Consider the following 21,878-nt stretch of genomic DNA (forward strand, 5'->3'; position numbering starts at 1 on the left):
ATTGGAGGGTTGGTGGAGAGGATAAGGTGGAAAGGATAGGAACTTAAAGAAATGAGAAAATAAATGATAACAAAAAGGAAGTTTCCCCACTTTTGTAAATATCTAGTCTATTTAATAAATTGAAAAGATAATCATAGTAGGAGTAGTTTATATAACTACACCATAACACTTCCAACAAGTTTAAATGTCATCAAGTTCACATTCAAGAAGTGCAAACATAAAATATATCCTTACTATCAAAATACTCTAAATCAAAAATTTAGGTATTTGCTAAAAAAAAACCTTTTGGGGTGTTACACCTAACCCTCATAATGTGGTAAATACATCCCTTAGAAATTATTTTGTGAGCCTTAAGATAAGAAATAAACTGACCCTTCACCACCGAATCACGACCCTGCCATTCAATAACAGGCTCATTTGGAAACTGGAACTTGACTCGACGATTCCTACAATCTATGAAAGCATAAGATGCATGTAACCAATCCATCCCAAGAATGACATCGAAATCTATCATGTCAAGCTCAATGAGATCACAAGGAATAACTTTATGCAAGATAGACACAAGGCAACCCCTATAGACCTTTCTAGCAATAACTGACTCACCAACAGGGGTAGACACCAAATAAGGCTCTAATAACATTTCAGGTAAAACATCAAATCTATTAGCAAGGAATGGAGTAACAAAAGATAAATTTGCACCCGGATCTAATAGTGCATACACATCAAAAGAAAAGACCTTTAACATACCAGTAATGACATTGGGTGCATCCTCAACCTCTTGTCTCCCATGCAAGGCGTAAAAGCGGTTGGTGCGTTGGACACCTCCTTGGACTTGTTGACCAAGAGCAATTTGGCCTTGAGTCCTACCACCACCATCTCTACAATCCTTAGCATGGTGGCCCAGCTTGCCACACTTAAATCATGCATTGGAGCCAGCTAAGCATTTCCCTTTGTGAGTCCTTCCACACTTCTTGCAAGAGGGGAAAGTTTGAGTAGCAACATTCTCTCTTGGAATCATTGGTTTACCATTCTTGTCCTTGTTGAACCTTGGAGGAAGAGTATTGGTGGAACCTTGTCCCACAAATCGTTGCCCACCTTGGCCTTTGCCATTGTTACCATAATCGGACCTTTGAGGGTTAAACCCTCCACCATCTACTCTAGCCTTTTTGAACCCCCTTGATCTCTCTCTAAGCTTCTCTTCTTTAATTTGTTCTGCATAAGTCATTAACCGGGAGATATCCATCTCCTTGACCAACATGGTCGTTTTGCACTCCTTGGACACCAAGCTTGACACACCGGAAATAAACTTGCTCATCCTAGCTCTTGGGTCGGAGACCATGAAGGGAGCATACTTGGACAACTTAGTGAATTTGAAATCATACTCCCTCACGCTCATACTCCCTTGACGGAGGTTGATGAACTCTTGGATTTTGGCCTCCCTTAGCTCCAATGGGAAGAAGCGGTCTAGGAAGGCACCTTTGAACTCTTCCCATCCTATCGACCCTATTTCTTCATCCCTCTCAACAACCCATTGTTCATACCACACTCGAGCCACATCTTTGAGTTGATAGGATACTAGCTCGGCCTTCTCATTTGGTGGCACACCTATGATAGCCACAATCCGATACACCTCATTAATGAACTCCATGGGGTCCTCAACTAGTTTAGAACCATCGAACTCGGATGGATTCATCCTTTGGAAATCCTGAATCCTAGAGGATGGATTTTGCATTTGGGGAGGAGGAATACCTAGATTCCCTTGGTTAGCTACGACTTGAGCTAACAAAGTAATAACACTGCGAAACTCGGCATGGGTTACCCCGTCCTCATGATGTTGGGCATTAGGAATCGGAGGAGTTTGGTCCTCATCGTCAACCCTTGCTCTTCGAGGTGCTCTTCCTCGAGTCATTATTTAGAGAACACAAAATGGGTCGTTAGTTAAAGGAAAACTTAGGACACTCTAAGGCACGACATGAATTTAAAAGAAGTGAAAATTTTCCTAAACGCCTCATAATCTCTTAGTCATAATTGTGGCGCGCTTCACAACCATGAACAAGACCCTATTCGACGCGGTATGTTGGACTCCAAGGATCATTCAAAACCTCGAGCTCTGATACCAAGTTTGTCACGACCCAAGCCTAGGGCCTAGAAGTGACATGGCGAATGAGGAACCCAAAAGTACCTCAAACAAGCCTCTTAGCATTCTTTTAGCCTTTCATAGGTAATGATGATAAATAAACAAGCGGAAATCATAATAGTAAATCTTCAACTTACATATGTCCAACAATACCTCTAACTATTAGATTTAACGGGGCTAAGACAAGTCCCTAGCTCACCCTCAATCATAATAGAAGAAATGCCATAGTAAAATATCTTAACATATCATAAGCTAGAAAGACAAAGGAGTATTATTCCCGGAACATGGGAACTCACCAAAAGTAGTCTTCAATGGAATATCAATTAGCCATGTGGAGGAGAACGAGGAGGAGCACTAATCCCTACATGGTGATATCATGTAGGCAAAAGAGTATACGTTAGTACTTTGAATGTACTAAGTATGTAAGGATGCATGAACATTGAGGAAACATTAGAACATTTATATAATATGGAACATAATTTAATGTATGCATAATAAATCATATATATATCCTTTAAAATATTCATTTTGTGGGAAATTAACCATAACCGACATTTAAGACCATGCGAGCTATTACATGGAATCCAATATAACCCCCTACGTTGGTCGGGGAGACTACTTTCCAGGTAGAACTCCGTCAATTTCATTCATTTCTTTAGCTTTAACTTTAAGGGCTTTCATGGATCCATTAACCTAAGCCTACAAGGGCTCCTATGTTGGCACATAGTTAATGCGACAAGGGGTTGCTACTAGGATTCTCTAACAGAATCCCACCTCAATGCTTCATTCGGTGCTAAGTCAATCCCACGGAATAGTTTAATACTTTAAAATATTCATAGCATATAACTTGAGAATTCAAACATCATAATCGGTAGAATAGCTCATTAAAACATTTGAAAATTCAAATATGCAAGAATTGTCCTAATTGCATAAAGAATCCATCATTCATATCATTTCATCATTCTTTATTTTCATAAGACTCTCTTTTGATCATAGATATTGCTTTCACAAACATTCATTTGGAGCCAACGCTTCCAAGTCAAACTTTATTAAAAACATAGTAAAATTAGGTGGGTTCAAATCACTTCAACTTGCAAATATGTATGTAAATAAATATACATAAATACTTTGAAATTCATTAATTAAAAATCATGCTTTAAACAATCCACCATGAATTTCAAAAACCTTTAAATAGATAAATAGAGGAATTACTTGCAAACCATCAATTCATACATATAAAATTATGTCGCATCAAAATAGACCAATAATTATTAGCTTAATCATGATTCATACTATTAAGTAAAAATAAGAATTTCCATAAGAAAATATTACTTGAAATCAAGAGACTTAATTGAAAGAGTTTTTGGACTACATGGGTGGAAGAACCCATGGATAAATACCCACATGTCATGAGTGATGTCAAATGTATCTAGATCTTTCCATGGTAGGTGAGATGAGTTCTTTTTAACAGAATACTCTTTTTCGGAGCTGCGTTTGAATAAGATAAATTCCTTATTAGGATTTGGTGTCTTCATAAGAATTGTAGATATGGACGTCTAGTTTCATATCGTTCAAAAATCAACCAATTTGGATAAACCTACAGTGAGATATGATTTTTCTTCTATAAATACTCCTTTCCATCACAGCATCCTACCTTACAAAAATTAATTTATTTGACCTAATTAACCTCCGAAACTTAAAATATGATCTTCACAAAAGTTGTAGGTAATGATCTTGTGGTTACCCAGAAATTTGAATCACCCAATTTGGATATTCCTATTTAAAGTTATGCCCAAAATACAGAGGTTGTATCATATTTATGCGAGAATTGAAACATCGTATACAACGTTTTTAGGGGATGTTACAATTTGACTTGTACTTGGAGCAGTTAGATGTCAAAACTGCATTTCTTCATGAAGAGCTTGAAGAAGAAATTTACATGCTCCAACCAGAAGGTTTTGAAGAACAGGAAAAAGAGAACTTGGTTTGCAGGTTGAACAAATCTCTATACGGTCTCAAACAGGCGCCGAGATGTTGGTATAAGAGATTTGATTCCTTCATTATAAGCCTTGGATACAACAAACATAGTTCAGATCCTTGTGTTTATTACAAGAGATTTGGTGATGATGATTTTGTTATTTTATTGTTGTATGTTGATGACATGTTGGTAGCAGGCCCCAATAAAGATCGTCTGACAAATTTAAAGGCACAGTTGGCTAGGGAGTTTGAAATGAAGGACTTGGGACCAGTAAACAAGATTATAGGAATGCAAATTCACCGAGACAGAAATAATAGAAAGATTTAGCTTTCTCAAAAGAGCTACTTGAAGAAAATCTTGCGGCACTTCAAGATGCAAGACTCTAAGTCAATTTCTACTCCACTTCCTATTAATTTCAAGTTATCCTCAAGTATGTGTCCTAGCAATGAAGCAGAGATGATGGATTTGTCTAGAGTAATATATGCATCAGCAGTGCGAAGTTTAATATTCGTCATGGTATGTACAAGACCTGACATTGCACAAGCAGTGGGAGTGGTTAGTCGATACATGGCTAATCCTGGTAGAGAGCATTGGAATACTGTTAAGAGGATCCTGAGATACATCAAGGGTACCTCAGATGTTGCAATGTGTTATGGAGGATCAGACTTTACTGTTAAAGGTTATGTTGATTCAGATGCAGGTGATCTTGATAAAAGCAAGTCCACCACAGGTTATGTGTTTACTCTTGCTGGAGGAGCTGTAAGTTGGGGTTCAAAACTGCAATCAATCGTGGCTACATCTACGACGGAAGCAGAATATGTAGCAGCTACACAAGCTAGCAAAGAGGCAATATGGATGCAGATGTTACTGGAGGAGCTCGGGCACAAACAAGAGAAGGTTGCTTTGTTTTGTGACAGTGAGAGCGCTTTGCATCTTGCAAAGAATCCAGCATTTCATTCAAGGACAAAACACATACGAGTTTAGTATCATTTCGTTCGTGAGAAGGTGGAAGAAGGTAGTGTGGATATTCAGAAAATTCACACTAATGACAACCTAGCAGATATGTTAACGAAACCGATCAACAGTAACAAGTCTACATGATGTCGATCTTTTATTGGCTTAGCAGAAAAGTAACATTGCGGTAATTGAGTAGAAAGGATGGTAAATCTTCAAGAGAATGAAAGAAAAAGAATTGAGCAATTGCTGCTTTTTTAAAAAAATGAAAGCAAAAGAAGTCAACGTTGCTTCTTTTTTGACAAAAAAATTACTCGTAGAAAGGCTGCTAAAATTCCAGTTTTGAGAGATGAAGAAGAAAATTTGTACATCACTTTGCTTTCAATATTTTGTTGTAATTATAGTTGCAGAGACATTAATTCCCACAACATTGGATGGGCCATTTAAGCCATTAACTCACACATTTGATCCTTTATTTCGTAAAGGAAGTGATGATTTGCCAATGAACCATCCAAGGCTTAAGAGGAATGTTACTTCTTTTTTTCCAGAACAAATTGCTCTTGCCTTGTCATATTCTTCACCTTCAATGTTTGTTTCTTGGGTCACTGGTATTTCATATTACTATTACTCTTCTCTCTTTTCTGTTTGTTTTTTTCTTTTGAAGAAATTGGGGGTGAGATATAAGGGATGCGGAATCGAACCCTCACTAGTAAAATAAAGAACTGAGCTACTGAGATTCTCCCTTATGTAGTGGTGGATCCAGCGTTTTAGCTAGTAGTTTTTGGCCGAGGGGGTTCAGATGAATACCCTCGCCTCCTCCTAGATCCTCACTCGGGTGGAGCATGTACACATTTTACACTGTCATTACATAGAACTTAGATTTATTAATGTTTGTTGTATGGTTGCTTTTGGCTTTTTGGTTTTGCAATGACTGTATACTTGTATAGTTTTTCTTGTGTTTTAGATTTGGTGGCTTCGAATTGGTTTAATTGTTCAAGTTTTTTTTAAAGTAGTTTGTGATTCTTGTGGTTGGCTTTTAGGGGAAGCTCAGATTGGTCTAAATGTGACTCCACGTGATCCGAAAACAGTGGCAAGTGAGGTATGGTACGGAAAGGAAAGTGGTAAGTACACAATGAAGCAAAATGGAGTTTCAGTCGTTTACAGTCAATTGTATCCATTTGAAGGACTATGGAACTACACCTCTGGCATCATTCATCATGTGAAGATTGATGGTAAGGTTTTCTGCAGCGAGTCGCTTCATATGTTCCCTTGGCTTATTTATCTTACTTTATCTGTTTTCCTGCTTCAAACTGAGATCCATGTCGATGAAAAGAATACTAATCAGCTAGTTTACTGGAAGCTGAATATATATGCAATGATATATTTGTATACTTGGCATTGGTTGCCTCTGAATTGCGAGTCTTTTGAAGTGTAGGATAAAAAAAAAACTGATATATATGTTGCAATGAAGTTTCTTTTCTTCTGTAGGTCTTGAACCTGAAACAAAGTATTACTACAAGTGTGGTGATAGTTCCTTAGCAGCAATGAGTGATGAACTTGAATTTGAGACCTTTCCATTGCCTTCACATAACAAGTATCCACGGCGAATAGCAGTTGTTGGGGACTTAGGTCTTACAAGCAATACAACCACAACCATTGATCATCTCACAATGAATGATCCTTCCATGATATTGATGGTTGGAGATTTAACTTATGCGAATCAATACCTTACCACTGGTGGTAAAGGAGCTTCATGCTATTCTTGTCAGTTTCCAGATGCACCCATGAGAGAGACATTTCAACCGCGATGGGATGGATGGGGAAGGTCATCAATTCTTTTTCTCACATAACTTATCTCCTTAGTCTTTTAAAACTTTTTCGCCCTTTCTCTATACCTTTCTTGTCAAAAATCTTCCGGTGTGAGGTCCGTGTTAAGGCTAGTTACACTATTCACCGAGTTCTCATCAAATAGAGACATTGTGATTATGAATCACAATCTACTAAACATCATAATATATATATATATATATATATGCCTATGAGACAGAAAATGAACTATTAGAAAATGGAAAAGAAAATTAAAGCTTTCCGCGGAGAAGTTTGAATTGAATAAACTGGAGTTGCAGGTTTATGGAGCCGTTAATCTCAAGAGTTCCAATGATGGTTATCGAAGGAAACCATGAGATCGAACCTCAAGCAGCAGGGCTCACATTCCAATCATATTTGACAAGATTTTCTGTTCCTTCAAAGGAATCCGGCTCTAACAGTAACCTTTACTACTCTTTTGATGCCGGAGGAGTCCATTTCATCATGCTAGGAGCCTACATTGACTATAATCACACCAGTAAGTGATTAAATTGCTTAAGTTAATAAATCATTTTTCATTTTTGTTAACTTCTAATATTTGAGGCACATATACTTGCATAAAAAGAAAGATCATGCTGCAAATATGATGGATTTTTTAAAACTTATATCAGGTGCTCAGTATTCTTGGCTTCAGCATGATCTTGAAAAGGTAGATCGTTGCGTGACTCCTTGGCTGGTGGCTTCATGGCATTCTCCTTGGTACAATAGCTATTCGTCACACTACCAAGAATTTGAGTGCATGAGGCAGGAAATGGAAGAAATACTATATACATATCGCGTTGATATAGTTTTCTCAGGTCATGTAAGCTGAAATATACTCCTAATCCTGGCGATAAATAAGCATATTAATGACCTCAGTTCATAAATAGAATTAACCAATCATTTCCCTTGAGAAAATTTCAATTAGGACCTATCTGGCCTTAAAATAATAAGCTATTTTTTTGCTTATGTTCTACTCCTTCCATTTCAATTTGTTTGTCTTACTTTCAATTTTAGTCCATTCAAAAAGAATGTCACTTTCCTTTTCCCACGTAAACTTAATTTGTGTAATTTAATTATCTCAGGTGCATGCATATGAGCGAATGAATCGAGTCTACAACTATACTTTGGATCCATGTGGTCCTGTTTACATAACAGTTGGAGATGGTGGTAACATTGAGAAAGTCGACGTTGATCATGCAGATGATCCTGGGAAATGTCCCTCACCAGGTGACAACATTCCAGAATTTGGAGGTGTATGTCACATGAACTTTAGCAGCGGAACTGCCAAAGGGAAATTTTGCTGGGACAGACAACCAGAATGGAGTGCATATAGAGAGAGTAGCTTCGGCCACGGGATACTGGAGGTAAAGCCAGAGTAACTGTATTACTTTCTTATTCTAGAGGCACTTATTGAAAGGAAACATATGTGTAAGATATGGCACCTGAGTTTAACTCAACCCCAAAAGCTAGCTCATGAGGGAAGATTGTCCAAATCCATATAAGCAGACCACGAGTCCATTCTCCAATCAATGCGAGACTTTTACCCACTCTAACACCCCCTTCACCCCCAGGCCCAACTAGAGCATGGATCAGAAGCCCAAACGAAAATTGACCTGGCTCTGATATCATGTAAAGATATAGCACCTGGACCTAACTCAACCCCAAAAGCTAGATCATGTGGGGAGGATTGCCCATGTCCATATAAACAGACCACCAGTCCATTCTCCAACCAATGTGAGATTTTTATCCACTCTAACAATATGCAACAAAAAAGAGTCATCGGCATTTCTCGAGTGTTTGATTCTGTTTTAAAGGAATTGGCACGTTTGACCTGAATCATGTTTGTTGAATACAATAATAAGCTTTTAATCAGTGTTGGAAGTATCTCGATTCAGAGTTACTAAGTTAAAACTTTGCAGTTTCTTACTGTAATGGCCTATTACCTATGAAAATTTTATGTTTAGTAAACATGAAATATCAACTTGCTTAGGTGTTTTCTCGTTCGATCCTCTAAATTATTAAAAATGTTGTAGTTTTTTTTTTCTTGGCTGCTAGACGAGTGGTCTAGAGAGATAATAGATCCTCTTTTCCCCTAGTCATATTCTTTTTAGACACTCATTAACTTAGTTCTTCGTCTTTATTACCATTATCATCTTTCTTTCGTTTAGCATTCTCTTCTCCATTCATACTGATGCAGATGGTAAATTCAACCCATGCGTTGTGGACTTGGCACCGCAATCAGGATATTTACCGTGAAAACAGTCATGGTGATCAAATATACATTGTACGACAACCTCAGTCTTGCTCTGTTGCCTCAAAGGTGCTTGTGATCATTCTTTTTTTTCTCATTTTCAATGAGGACTTACCAACTATAGATTTACTCATGAAGTCTTCAAATTTTACAATAAAGTGAAATAGTTATGGAGTCTATTGAACTGTTAGAGTTTGACGTTTAAAATCTCCTAGGTTGCTCAGATTCTCCAAAAATGTTATTGCATCCGTGTCAGATCCTCCGAAAAACACTTCTTTCATTCTAAGACTTAACTTCAGACAAGATGAAAGTTTTCTTGCAAATCTGTTTTATGGCCTATATAAGAAACTGCGATCGTTGCATCTATATCTTCAAATGATTCTCTTGAAAAGAGAAAAGAGAGACAATGATCTAATGATTACCTATCAATTCTCCAGCATGTTGAGACTTGTAACCATCTATAGCTAGCTCTAATTTTTCGCGTTATCATATCTTTAGTACACGAGTGTCAAATCTCTTGTTCGCTAAAAGTTCCTCTCTTTTGTTCTTAACAACTGTATTATTGCATTGATACTGAACACAGGATAGCAGATTAAGTCCATCAATACCACCGGCGTTGGACATTGCAGCAGCACGAGTATCCTCTCTTCTCTGTTACATCATTTTGCCCGTCGTTATCCTTATTGGCCTTCTCAGCAAACCACTGAGTAATTGAAAGTTGTGACTAAATTGCTTACACTACAGTGATCATGCTAATGAGATTACATATGCTGGTGTTGTCAGTGGCAGTATTGTTATATGCAACATCTGTCCTGTGTTTTTAGTAAACAAGTCACCCGGGCATTGTCATTGGAATCTCCTTTGTGAGGAGGCACCCCTTCTCCCGAAGTTACTGTATGGATGTTTTGCTTTGAAAATACAACTGCTGTTCCCTTGTTTATATGAAGCTAGAGTATTTCTTGTGAAATGTGATTAGTTGCGCGAAAATGGGTGAAAATTATGTTTAAAATGGCTAAAATTTCTCAAGCGTGTGCATCTTAACACAAAAACAGGAACAAAAGAAGTGAAAAAGAACATACAGCCAATGCTAATTAAATAAAGCAATCAAAATAGAACACTCCATGAAATTTTTACAATATTCCGTCATAATTTACCCAAGGCCCTAGGCCATAAAAGATTAAACCTTTGGTAAATATTCAGTTTGACTCGATGTGTTTAATAAAATAAAAAGTCTAACCTAATTAGTTGATTATAAATTTATTTTGAAATCTATAGTTTTATATGGTTCGGCCTTAAATAAGCCATGGACACTTGAAATGCATTACTATACCATAATAAATAACAATTATTACAAAAGCCCGTCTAGCTCAGTTGGTAGAGCGCAAGGCTCTTAACCTTGTGGTCGTGGGTTCGAGCCCCACGGTGGGCGTTTCAATTTATTTTTCAACTTTATTTTTGTAAAAATATGCCTCGACTCAAATAAAACATATCAAAATTAAGTATAAATGAAAGAGTGAAATTATCAAATCATGGCAGGTTATGTATAAATATATACATACTCCATGATATTCATGCATTAAAGTAATCTTTGAGAAAACCTTGTCATAAATTTTATAGCATGTCTAGATTTCTCTGATCGTTCTATCAAAAATACCCACACAAAAATACCCAAGTTTGTAGGGAGCTGTATTTAAATTGAGCAATTTTTATAATTACTTTAAGAAAATATGCACACATTATATTTGTAACACCATGTCTAGTTATTCATACAAGAATGGATAAGCAAATTTGAGAACTCCTGCTTTCATATTTCTAGAGACAAACTAAGAATTCTTTTACCCTCAGAGAGCAGAACTCTGATCAAATGGTAAGAGCGTGACGAAGTGATACATAGGTTTAATGCATATCATGAGTTCAAACACGCCGCAGACAAAAGCCTGGTGTTTAAGTGGAGAGAGGTAGAGGAGCAGATCCATTATCCATCGACTTTAGAACTGCCAGCGAGCCTCAGGAATTTCTCGATTACCAAAAAAAAGAAATATCAACAACAGAGATAACACAAAAATGTTACTGTCCTAGAACTTCACTCCTCTTCCAAGGGAGACTAGACTTCAGATTTCAATAGCCAAAAAATCAAAGAAAAAAAAAACTATACTGTCTGACTACATTAGCAGTGTTTTTAATTCTATCCTACCCTCTGACCACCCCCTCCATACACCCTTAACCATCCACTCATGATAAACCTAGTTGAAAATGTGATAATTAGGCATGACATTTCATGTCTTGTAAGACAATTCATTCTTGAACTCCTTCTCAAGTTGTTCCCTAGTTTCTGTCTTTGCAGCCAACACAACATCATCAAGGAAACCTCTCTGAGGAAATTCTTCGGGTACAAGACTTCGATATATCTCAAACTGTTCATCCGCTTCTTTCTTCTTGTCCAACAAACTGTACACTATTCCCTGCCACCACGTACAAAACACGGTCAGATTCAAGAACAAAAATATCTGGGGTTGACTGCCCCAACATTAAGCTTTTCGAGAACACATGAATCGGAATTAATTACACTCCAGAGCAAATCTTGATGCGTATGCATGAAACATGGTCACTGTTTAACCATGCTTCCGCCTTTCCACACTATGCAATAAACTTGCTTTGCCATCTTATGCTATTCATTTAATTACTAAAAAATTTTGTTGCCTGAGACCATGTTTATCAGTGACCATCTAATCCAGAGTATATCAAGCATTCCATAGAGTACATACTAAACAGCATTTTATCATCGTTCTTTCTCAGTATTATCGATCTCATAATATATGAACCTTGGTTTAATCTCTAACCTAGCTAAAATTACAAGATCATTTATCAAAAGCTCTAAATTATTCCAGTGGGCAACTTGACTCTAAAAGGATGCACAATAACAATTTAGCCAGAAGTTAAGCTAATAACAGGGCTAATTTGCTTATTCTTAACATATCCTTTTCAAAAGCTCACAATTCAAGAACAACTGAAGCTTATAAAGCAATATGCTGAGGAAAAACAGAGCATAAATACCTGGCACAGATATGGCCTGAAGTCTCTTGGGTTCTCTTGGACAAGAAGTTGAAACCTCTGTAAGGCCTCTTCTAACTCACCCTGCAAGACATGAATGAATGTAAGAAGGAAAACTAGGCTGAACATTTTTTTACTCTACCCTTTTTCAAATAGATAGGAGAGAACTAGCTGGAACTGGGTCCTCTGACCATCAAAACATTGAACAAGAGAGTGAGAAGTGGTGCTATCATGACCTTCATTGACAAAGACAACCTCTTAACTTAGCAAAGGTAACATGCTCAGACAACCTATTACCCGCAAAGCAAGGCCATCATGCAAGTGGCCAGACTTTCACCATTTACCCAACTACACTGCCTCTCTTCCAATCTGTACATCAATGTTACATCATACTCTAGGGATATCCAATGGTATCATTATAACGAATACAAGGGAGACATCTCTGTTACACTTAGTTGCATCGACTTAGGCACAAGATGTTACAACAGACAATCTACAAAAGATATGCTAATAGTGGGAGGATATCATGATTTACATGGCCCCTAATGAGAGTTGAGTAACTCCTGTTGATGAAACAGATAAATGTCACTATGAGAAATATAGAGGAAAAATATTATTGAATTACGTAAGAACAATATTACACAAAGACACTATTTATAGACAATATAAAACAATCCTTTTCCAAGTAGGATACTATATACTATAAACTATTCCTATTTATATTCCTATTCTAAGTAGGATTATGTACACCTATTCCTATTCTAACACTCCCCCTCAAGCTAGTGCATACAAATCATATGCACCAAGCTTGTTACAAATATAATTAATACGAGGACAGGTGAGGGACTTGGTGAAGATATCTGCAAGTTAATCACTTGACTTCACAAACTTTGTAACAATATCTCCGGAGAGTATCTTTTCTCTGACAAAGCGACAATCAATCTCAATGTGCTTGGTCCTTTCATGAAACACTGGATTTGATGCGATATGAAGGGCCGCTTGATTATCACACACAAGTTCCATATGACCAGTTTCTCCAAATTTTAGTTCTCTCAGCAACTGTTTGATCCAAACTAGCTCACAAGTTGTTACAGCCATTGCTCGATATTCTGCTTCAGCACTAGATCGAGCAACCACACTCTGTTTCATACTCTTCCACGACACCAAATTACCTTCTACTAAAACACAATATCCTAATGTAGAACGTATATCAGAGAATGATCCTGCCCAATCAGCATTTGTATATGCGGTGATATGCTCATGGTCATGATCCTCGAAAAATAGTCCCTTATCGGGCTGACTTTATATATCGCAGAATACGAATAACTGCATCCCAATACCTTTCAGGATTACTGAGTGGTTGCCCCTATTCTGGAAAGACTTTAACATTCGGATCCATAGGAGTGTCAATGGATCTACATCCTATCATTCCCGTCTCCTCAAGAATGTCTAAGGCATACTTGCGTTGAGAAATAACAATACCTGATCTAGATTGAGCAACCTCAATACCTAGAAAATACTTCAGTCTACCGAGGTCTTTAGTCTGGAAATGTTGAAAGAGATGTTGCTTCAACTTAGTGATACCAACTTGATCATTGCCGGTGATAACAATATCATCAAAGTAAACAACTAAATAAATACACAAATTTGGTGCAGAATGCTGATAAAAGACAGAATGATCGGCTCCACTGCGAGTCATGCCAAACTGCTGAATTACTGTGTTGAACTTCCCAAACCAAGCTCGAGGAGACTATTTCAGACCATAAAGTGACCCACGCAATCGACATAAAGGGTACTAGACTCCCCCTGAGCAACAAAACCAGGTGGTTGCTCCATATAGACTTCTTCTTCAAGATCACCATGCAAAAAAGCATTTTTAATGTCCAACTGATGAAGAGGCCAATGACGAACGGCAACCATAGATAGAAAAAGACGGGCATATGCTATTTTAGCCACGAAAGCGAAAGTGTCACTATAATCTAGCCTAAATATCTGAGTATACCCTTTGGCAACAAGGTGAGCCTTTAGTCGATCCACCTGACCGTCTGGCGGCGCGTGAGGGCGCGTGACTGAGCAGATCTCAGAGGAGCTCATTGGGGTTTGCTCACCTGAGTGTTCCGCACCTAGTGATGTTGTTGGTTTTCGCACAACACTTGCAAAACAAAAAAACGATGCAAACCAGCCTTTTAATGGTCACTGGAAACTGACTAGGTATTCTTTCTTGTAAGTTTCTCACCAATGTTCTGATACCATATGAGAAATATAGAGGGAAAATATTATTGAATTGCGTAAGAACAATATTACATACAGACCATATTTATAGACACTCTAAAACAATCTTTTTCCAAGTAGGTACTATAAACTATTCCTATTTCTATTCCTATTCTAAGTAGGATTATGTACACCTATTCATATTCTAACAGTCACACTAAACAAATTAAATTTAGCAAGTGTACTTCAAACCATTACCTTAACAACATGCATTTGTGCGACCAATATTTTTATGTTTCTTTCCTCATTCACTCTTTTTTCCCGGCGAGCAACTTCTAGAGCACCATTCAGCATCTCAAAAACAGCGGCACCTTCAAAGTTTTTGTGCATCACCATAGCTAAACCCTGGACCAATTCAATAGATAGATAAGTTTAATAAGCAAAAGCTAATAATAATTAAGAAGGGATGTATTCTACCTCTAATGAAATGTTCATACCATGAATAACAAGTAACTTGTGGTAAACAAAAGAAAATGGGCCAAGCAAACATCAGCAAAAGATTCAAACTCATTGCCTAAAAATGAATGCCCATTCAATTATAGATGTTGATAGGAAATAGTGAAGAAATCGGAAACAGCATGACACCAGTTCTTTGTTGCCTGGACTCCTCATTGATCTGGACATACCAGTGACAAACGGGTAGGACATAGTGATCTTTTGAAATACACAGACGACTAGCTAAAATTTGCCACCATTTCTGACATACATCATACTTAGTATTCACATCCAGGATGCATCAAATTGCTAAGTTTCATCACTAACATAGATACATGCTTGATTCTGATTACTTACAAAGTTCACTGCTTAGATATATATGCTTGCACTTAAATTATTCTCCCCCTCCATGCTGAAAAATCGTAGCTCTCCTTCAAAGAGTTGCTTCTTCATTCGAATGGGAATGGTATTTTGAAAATGACATATGACTGAATTCAAAACATTCTTGTCTCAGGTTGGCATCCACTGCAAGTATATAACTGAATAGCCTAAAGTTATACAGGAAACAACAATTTGAAGGCATAGTAAACCCTAAGATCCAAACTTAGATAACACTATAGATTAACTGACAAATGTAGAACTGCTCTCCTCAAGGAAGCTTAATTTGTATTTTAACAACATTGAGTCAAAGTTTACCTTACACGAAACATCATGATAGTCTTTATACAACTGCACAATTCTAAAATAAATGTCATGTGTTTCTTCGGCATTGATTTTTCATTACACCAGGTAGTACCCCTAGAGTTCAGAACATAGTTAGCACCACCAGTAAGCCAACGGGCTTCTGGAGCAACCATTCTTTATCAGTCCTCAGTTTATCAAGGACAGAGTCAAAACTAAAACCACATCAGTGGGAACCAAGTATTACGCATCTATAGAAACAAGAAGTCGATGAAGGTGACTTGAAAAATTCAAGAGAGACACAGGATTTTTAGCTATTGCATGGTCATTCATTTGAAAACAGCTTTTTACACAAACTTTGCCAAGTTTCTAGGGCTTCAAATGTAGTTACTGATGAAGTTTTCAAGTTTAGCTAAGAACAAAACCTACATTTTTTTCTAAGTCATGTAAAACTGTCTAGACCAAGGCATTCCAGCCAGCTACAAGATCCTTCTCGTTAGTCTTTACAGAATATCAATCAATAATAATGCATTACTCAATTACTATCTGGCTAACTGATGATCTGGCAACCGTCACTTTGCTATTGACTTGATAAAGAAAATGGATATCATATCCAACATCTATCATGAGAGAGAAGAAACTTCCACATAATTTAGATTCTAGAATCCATGTTCAACCTTCAAACCATAAAATAGATATCCAAATAAGTACTAGGTTATAGACAATCTCCTTTGCAGAATTTGACAGTTGCAAAATATCACAACTAAATGAATCATTGACTTGACGGAGCTGCATCAGTCAAACCAGCATACATCACAACAAACAATCAGAATAAAAGAAAAAAAGCACATAGTCGCTGTTATACATGACATTCAGTGTCTTAATGCACAACATTCTACACCACAAGATATTTAGATGACCTCTAGTGTTTTACACTGAACAATGTTTTATAAGCGCATCCAACATCATCATTAACAATAACCATTAACAAGGGGGTAAAAGGGCGGTCGGATGCACTAAAGCTCCCGTTATGCACAAGGTCCGGAGAAGGGATGGACCACAAGAGTCTACTGTACGCAGTCTTACCCCGCAAATAGATATTATATAATCCTCCTCAACTCATACATGATGTTCATCTTCATCAAGAACTCACACATGGTGTTCATGCAATATAAACAAGTGTGTAAGACCCAAAAAGTTAAAGGAAACATCTAAGGATTTCTCAATAGAAACTGCATCAAAACACAACAGGATTTAGGAACCATACATGCAAAGCTCTCAGCAAGAGAGGCCTCTGCTTCAAAATCTCCTTAAACAACCTCTTAGCCGTGCTTAGCTGCCCCATCATCTCATAACAAAGAGCCTGCAAAAGCCTCCACTCCATTTCTCTGGGCTGAACCTCAATCAGCTTATCCACATACTTCAAAGCCTCTTTAGTCTTCCCTTTCCTCATCTTCACATTAACAATAGTCTTCAAAGAATCAACATCTCTCGGATTCTTCTCCAATAACTCCACATACATCTCTTCTTCCTCACTGTTCCCTTCTTGGGTCTCAACAACACTACTTCCTTGAACTGGTTGTGGCAATGACAATACATGTTTAGCCCTTATACCCATAAACAAGAATGACCCAACAAGTAAAAAAACAATCTTTTCACTGAAAAACTTGGAAATTCCTTTCTGGGGTTTCCAAGAACATGTTAAAATAGCTGAATCTTGGGATTTGGAAGTTGCTTGGAGTTTGGGGTAAAGAGTAGTCAGGGTTTTGGGACTGTAAAGGGGAGGAAGAAAAAGGGTTTTGAGGGAAATAGGGTGAACAACATTTGGGTTGTGATTGAGGGTTGAAGAGTGTAGGCAGAGTGGGATTTTAGAGGCAAATGAAGAAGCCATTTTTAGCAAGCAGAACACTGTAGGAGAAGCAGCTGCTTAGAAGAAGAAAATCAAAAAGGGAAGGTTATATACACTGGTCCATTTGATGCATCCTCTAACTCATAAACCTCCAAGGGGTTTAAGGGAATATAATCAATTGATGCTAAGGTATTCTTCTCCAATTTGGGTGTAGGTGGGTTGATTTGGGTTGATTTTTTATTTATCAAAAAGTTAATAGTTAAAAATAAAGTAAGATATTTTGATTTCTCAAGTTTCATATCTGAATCTTACATGATTTGCGTGTGAAATTTTTTTATTCTATTATCAATATGTAATTTTCAGAGCTTAAACAAATTATTTTGGTAGAATGAATATTGATTCATATATTTTTTGGCATCCTAATTTGAGTCTCAAGATTATTATTTTTTAAATTGTGATAAAAACAAGATCGAAGAAACTTGTCATGTATTATTTAAAGGAAAAATTATTAATATACACATCATTAATTATCAGTCCCAATTATTTAAAAAAATTTATCAAAATCTCTTATTTTTAATTAATCCTTTCACCTTCCAGATACATGTCAAAAAATCAATCTCTCTCCTCTAGAACTCCTTTTTCTCTCATACTCTCTCTCCTCTAAAACCTTTTTTTATCGGCTTCTATCAATTTAAGATTCAAAAATACTCGCAAATTACTGAGCATATCTCTAATTTATCGCCTAAAATCACACATACGACTTAGAAGTTACAATTTAGCATCTCATTTTGATTCTCAACTGCATTTTCTCTCTATTTTCATAGTTTTTAGTTATTAAAGGGTTCAAGTCTTGTTTTTCAACAATTCTTCACTGCATTTTCTCTCTAATTGTTTAATGTTCAAATTTTTTTAAATTTATTTTAAATACAGTGTATCTAAACTTATTAAGATGTATCAAAAAATAAATCAATGTATCATTTTATAACCAATGTATCATTCTATATATAATGTATCATGATACATCTAATGTATCAACTGTATTTAAATGTACCATTCTCATACTAATGTATCACTCATACCGTGACGGATGAGTATATTATTATGTATCGGTTATAGTTAAGATGTAGTTTCAGTCAGTTATATTTATATATCAGTATATTATTATGTATCGGTTATAGTTAAGATGAATATTAGTCTTCAGTTTCAAGTCCTAATACATAAGTTTGTTGTTGTGTATCATATCCATTATTTTTTATTTGATACACAAATTTACAAAATCTTGATCTTTTATCATATTTACAAGTATATATTGAATACATAATTATGTCAAACTTGCTAGTTTACGATGTATCATGTGGGTGAATGAATTCTAATAAATTGGTGATAATGTATCACATGTCATGATACATAAGATTGTCTTTATGTATCATGTCAATTATTTTGTTTTTGATACGTAAGTTTACAAAACTCTGCTCTTTTATCATATTCATAGGTATATATTTGATAATTATGTCAAATTGTTTATTTTACTATGTATCATGCAAATCATCAGTTTGCTTGGACCACAATACCCTTTTCAGGTTGAATACGTTTAAGGCATTACTCAACAAGAAAGTGACAATTTATAAGTATTTATCATTATGCATCAAGAATTCATTATTTTTATTTCCCGTGTTAATGTAATATATTTTTTATATAGGAATTGTGTTGTTTTTATGGCTGCTTTTGTCAAATATTTTAGCGATGAAATTTCGATTCCATCTACTGGACTCCAAGCTGATTATCTTTGTGCAATATACATATCTCTCTTATGTAAATTTGGCAGTGAAAAGACAAAGGAAGAATATGTTAGTGAAAATGATGATCCTTACTAGTGAACTTTAAAGTAGTTTTGTATCTATTAGCTAATATTTTGGAGAAGTACTATTGAAAACTTGTATGAATCTCTACTATTTTTAAATTTGATTATGTTCTGTTAATTATCTTGTTGGTAAATTTAAGTTATACTTTCAATATGTCCCTCTTTATTATTTCACATGAATTTTTGTGCATGTGATACATAACATATATCTTGTATCAGACACATTTCAGTGATACACATTTTTATGTATCAATTCCAAATTACACTTAAATAAATTTTGTGTTAAATTTGCTCATTTTACAATTAAGTATATGATACATCAACAAACAAAATCCATTTATGTTATGTATCAGATACCAAAAAATAGGTATTATGTATCTGTCATTTAGTTAAAGACACACAGACTAATATATCTAATACATATTCTAATGACTTTGAGCCAGCTATGTATCAACTGTAATTTATAAATAGAAGCGGGACTCAACATATAAATTTATTACACAACACGAGTATTTAAATTAAGTAATACTCAAATTAAATATATCAAAAATCACAAAGAGAAGGGATATTATGTGAAAAATTTGCAATAACGCATTGCCTTGATATAGAGATAAGTAAAAACAAATAATGGAAATTTATTCAACTGGAAGCTGAATGTATCTTCAAAATGCATGTATCACTTCTCTTTGGAAAAGAAATTATAAGATCTTCTATTGTGATCCTCATGTTCACAACGTTCACAATAGTTTGTGCTCGTAGTTAGCTTCTCATTACAGTTTTTTTTCCTTTCCTTAATCTTTCAGTCACAAACATCTTTTTGTATCTTGAAATATCATTGTTTGACAACCAAACTAAGAGTGAGAATTAATTTTTTTATTAGTATTGGCATAGCATAAGTATCAAATAACTATAAGATTTGTCCATGATACATTGCAAAACTTATGTATCATGAACATGACCAAGCATGTTTACTATACAATATACAAAAAATAGTTATATATCCTGATATGAGATATATTGATTGAACTCCACATACCACACATAAGAACTTATGTATCGTGAACAACACAAACTATGAACATTATACATATAATACTTATGTATCATAATATTATATACATTCATTCAGCACCACATATTATATATAACACCTCATGTATTATGAACAGAACCAACAATTAACATTATAAACAGAAAACATATGTATCATGATATGATACATCCAATAAGAAGATAAATAAGACAGTGAGTTATGTATCAATAGTTTTAATACGAACATGATACACGCTCAAATTTGTATCAATGAATTACGGTCATATATCAAGAAAGATTTGTAAACATGATACATAATGTAATGATTACCCATTAAATCTAAAATTAAAAATCACAAGATACATTAGAAAGTGCATACCTTGGACAGAGAAGGGTGTGTTGTAACATGCTCAATTTTTTTAAAAATTGAACGCTAACAACTCTTCATGCAATTTCTCCATAACTAAATGATCATTGAGGTGTTTGGATCTAATTTTATCATAATATTCACCACTTGAGTCGGATCTCGGAGAAACATAATTTTATTGTTGAGAATTTAATTGGGTAAAATCAATAATAAAAGACAAAACAGAATCCATATATATCAGAAATTAGAGATGAAGAACACAAAAGTTAAGAAGAAAATCAATCGAAAACTGAAGAAGAAGAAGAAGTAGTTCAGCAAAAACACAGAGATGACAAAATTTTATTACCTTCTTAAGAAATTGAAATTGAAGAAGAAGATTAGAATATCACAGTGAAAATCGTAAATTTCGATTTAGAATTGAAAAACATTCGATGCTCTGCTCGAAGGAATTTGATATTTGAAATTGATGAAGTTGTTAGGAGAAGGGAGGGGGTTGATTACCCATTTGAATTATGTGATTGCGTGAATGATAGGATCTTAATTAGATTTACGTTTCTTTTCCTTAAATAACTTAACGATATTAATTGATTTATATCAACTAGCGATATATAATGAAAATGACTCCTGGATTCGAAAGTGGGCAAAATGAAGGAATTTTGGGTAATTATTAAAAGAATAGAGATATCATGTAATTGGGAGAATCACTATAAGATTTAGGTAAAATGCCCTTATTTAAATCAGTTTGAAGATTTTAATTTTGATCTTGATTATTATATATGCTACGTGAGAAAAATGGATAATGCTTTCTCAAATTTGAATGGACTTAAAGATCTTTCAATGTCACGATTAAAATAAATATAAAGATATGAATGTTTATTTATTTGCCTGTGAAGTTAAGTTCAGTATCGCTTGTAAATACTGTAACAGTAGAAAAAGTTATTTCCTTATAGAAATTCATTAAAAATGGCTTGCGAAGTAGAACTAGTGATGACTTTTCAAATGATTGTTTAGTTTGTTATATAAAGAATAAAGTATTTGAAAGTGTACCTAATAATGCGATTACTGCTTGTTTTTCAAACTATGACAATTCGTCGAGTGCGATTGTAATAATATTGCTAATTTTTCTAATGTTAGGAAGAAAGATGATAAGTAGCAAAGAATAA

The 21,878-nt window shown here is 35.4% G+C and overlaps 2 protein-coding genes and 1 non-coding gene across 5 annotated transcripts; 2 read left to right on the forward strand and 1 right to left on the reverse strand.

Annotated features, from left to right (window-relative positions):
• Positions 1 to 5,374: 5,374 nt before the first annotated feature.
• Positions 5,375 to 10,106, forward strand: LOC129901841 (purple acid phosphatase 23). 3 transcript variants are annotated; one of them, XM_055977027.1, is made up of 8 exons: positions 5,380 to 5,677; positions 6,110 to 6,301; positions 6,558 to 6,894; positions 7,196 to 7,413; positions 7,547 to 7,737; positions 8,000 to 8,281; positions 9,115 to 9,237; positions 9,752 to 10,106. In XM_055977027.1, the coding sequence occupies exons 1-8, from the start codon at positions 5,419 to 5,421 to the stop codon at positions 9,881 to 9,883; spliced, it is 1,734 nt and encodes a 577-aa protein (XP_055833002.1). In that variant the 5' UTR covers positions 5,380 to 5,418; the 3' UTR covers positions 9,884 to 10,106. The 3 variants fall into 3 exon arrangements, with proteins under 3 accessions (XP_055833003.1, XP_055833002.1, XP_055833004.1); XM_055977029.1 differs by having other exon boundaries at positions 5,510 to 5,657; XM_055977028.1 differs by lacking the exon at positions 9,115 to 9,237 and having other exon boundaries at positions 5,375 to 5,677.
• Positions 10,107 to 10,524: 418 nt separating this feature from the next.
• On the forward strand, positions 10,525 to 10,597 carry TRNAK-CUU (transfer RNA lysine (anticodon CUU)). Its single transcript has one exon. It is a non-coding gene; the product is annotated as a tRNA-Lys (tRNA).
• Positions 10,598 to 11,219: 622 nt separating this feature from the next.
• On the reverse strand, positions 11,220 to 17,668 carry LOC129901877 (protein SLOW GREEN 1, chloroplastic). The gene is made up of 4 exons (XM_055977030.1): positions 16,874 to 17,668; positions 14,689 to 14,835; positions 12,223 to 12,303; positions 11,220 to 11,630 (listed from the first exon to the last, which is right to left on the reverse strand). Exons 1-4 carry the CDS (start codon positions 17,495 to 17,497, stop codon positions 11,445 to 11,447), a joined length of 1,038 nt encoding a protein of 345 aa, XP_055833005.1. The 5' UTR covers positions 17,498 to 17,668; the 3' UTR covers positions 11,220 to 11,444.
• Positions 17,669 to 21,878: the final 4,210 nt, after the last annotated feature.

Source organism: Solanum dulcamara, chromosome 1, assembly GCF_947179165.1.
Source record: "Solanum dulcamara chromosome 1, daSolDulc1.2, whole genome shotgun sequence".
NCBI classification, from domain to species: domain Eukaryota; kingdom Viridiplantae; phylum Streptophyta; class Magnoliopsida; order Solanales; family Solanaceae; genus Solanum; species Solanum dulcamara.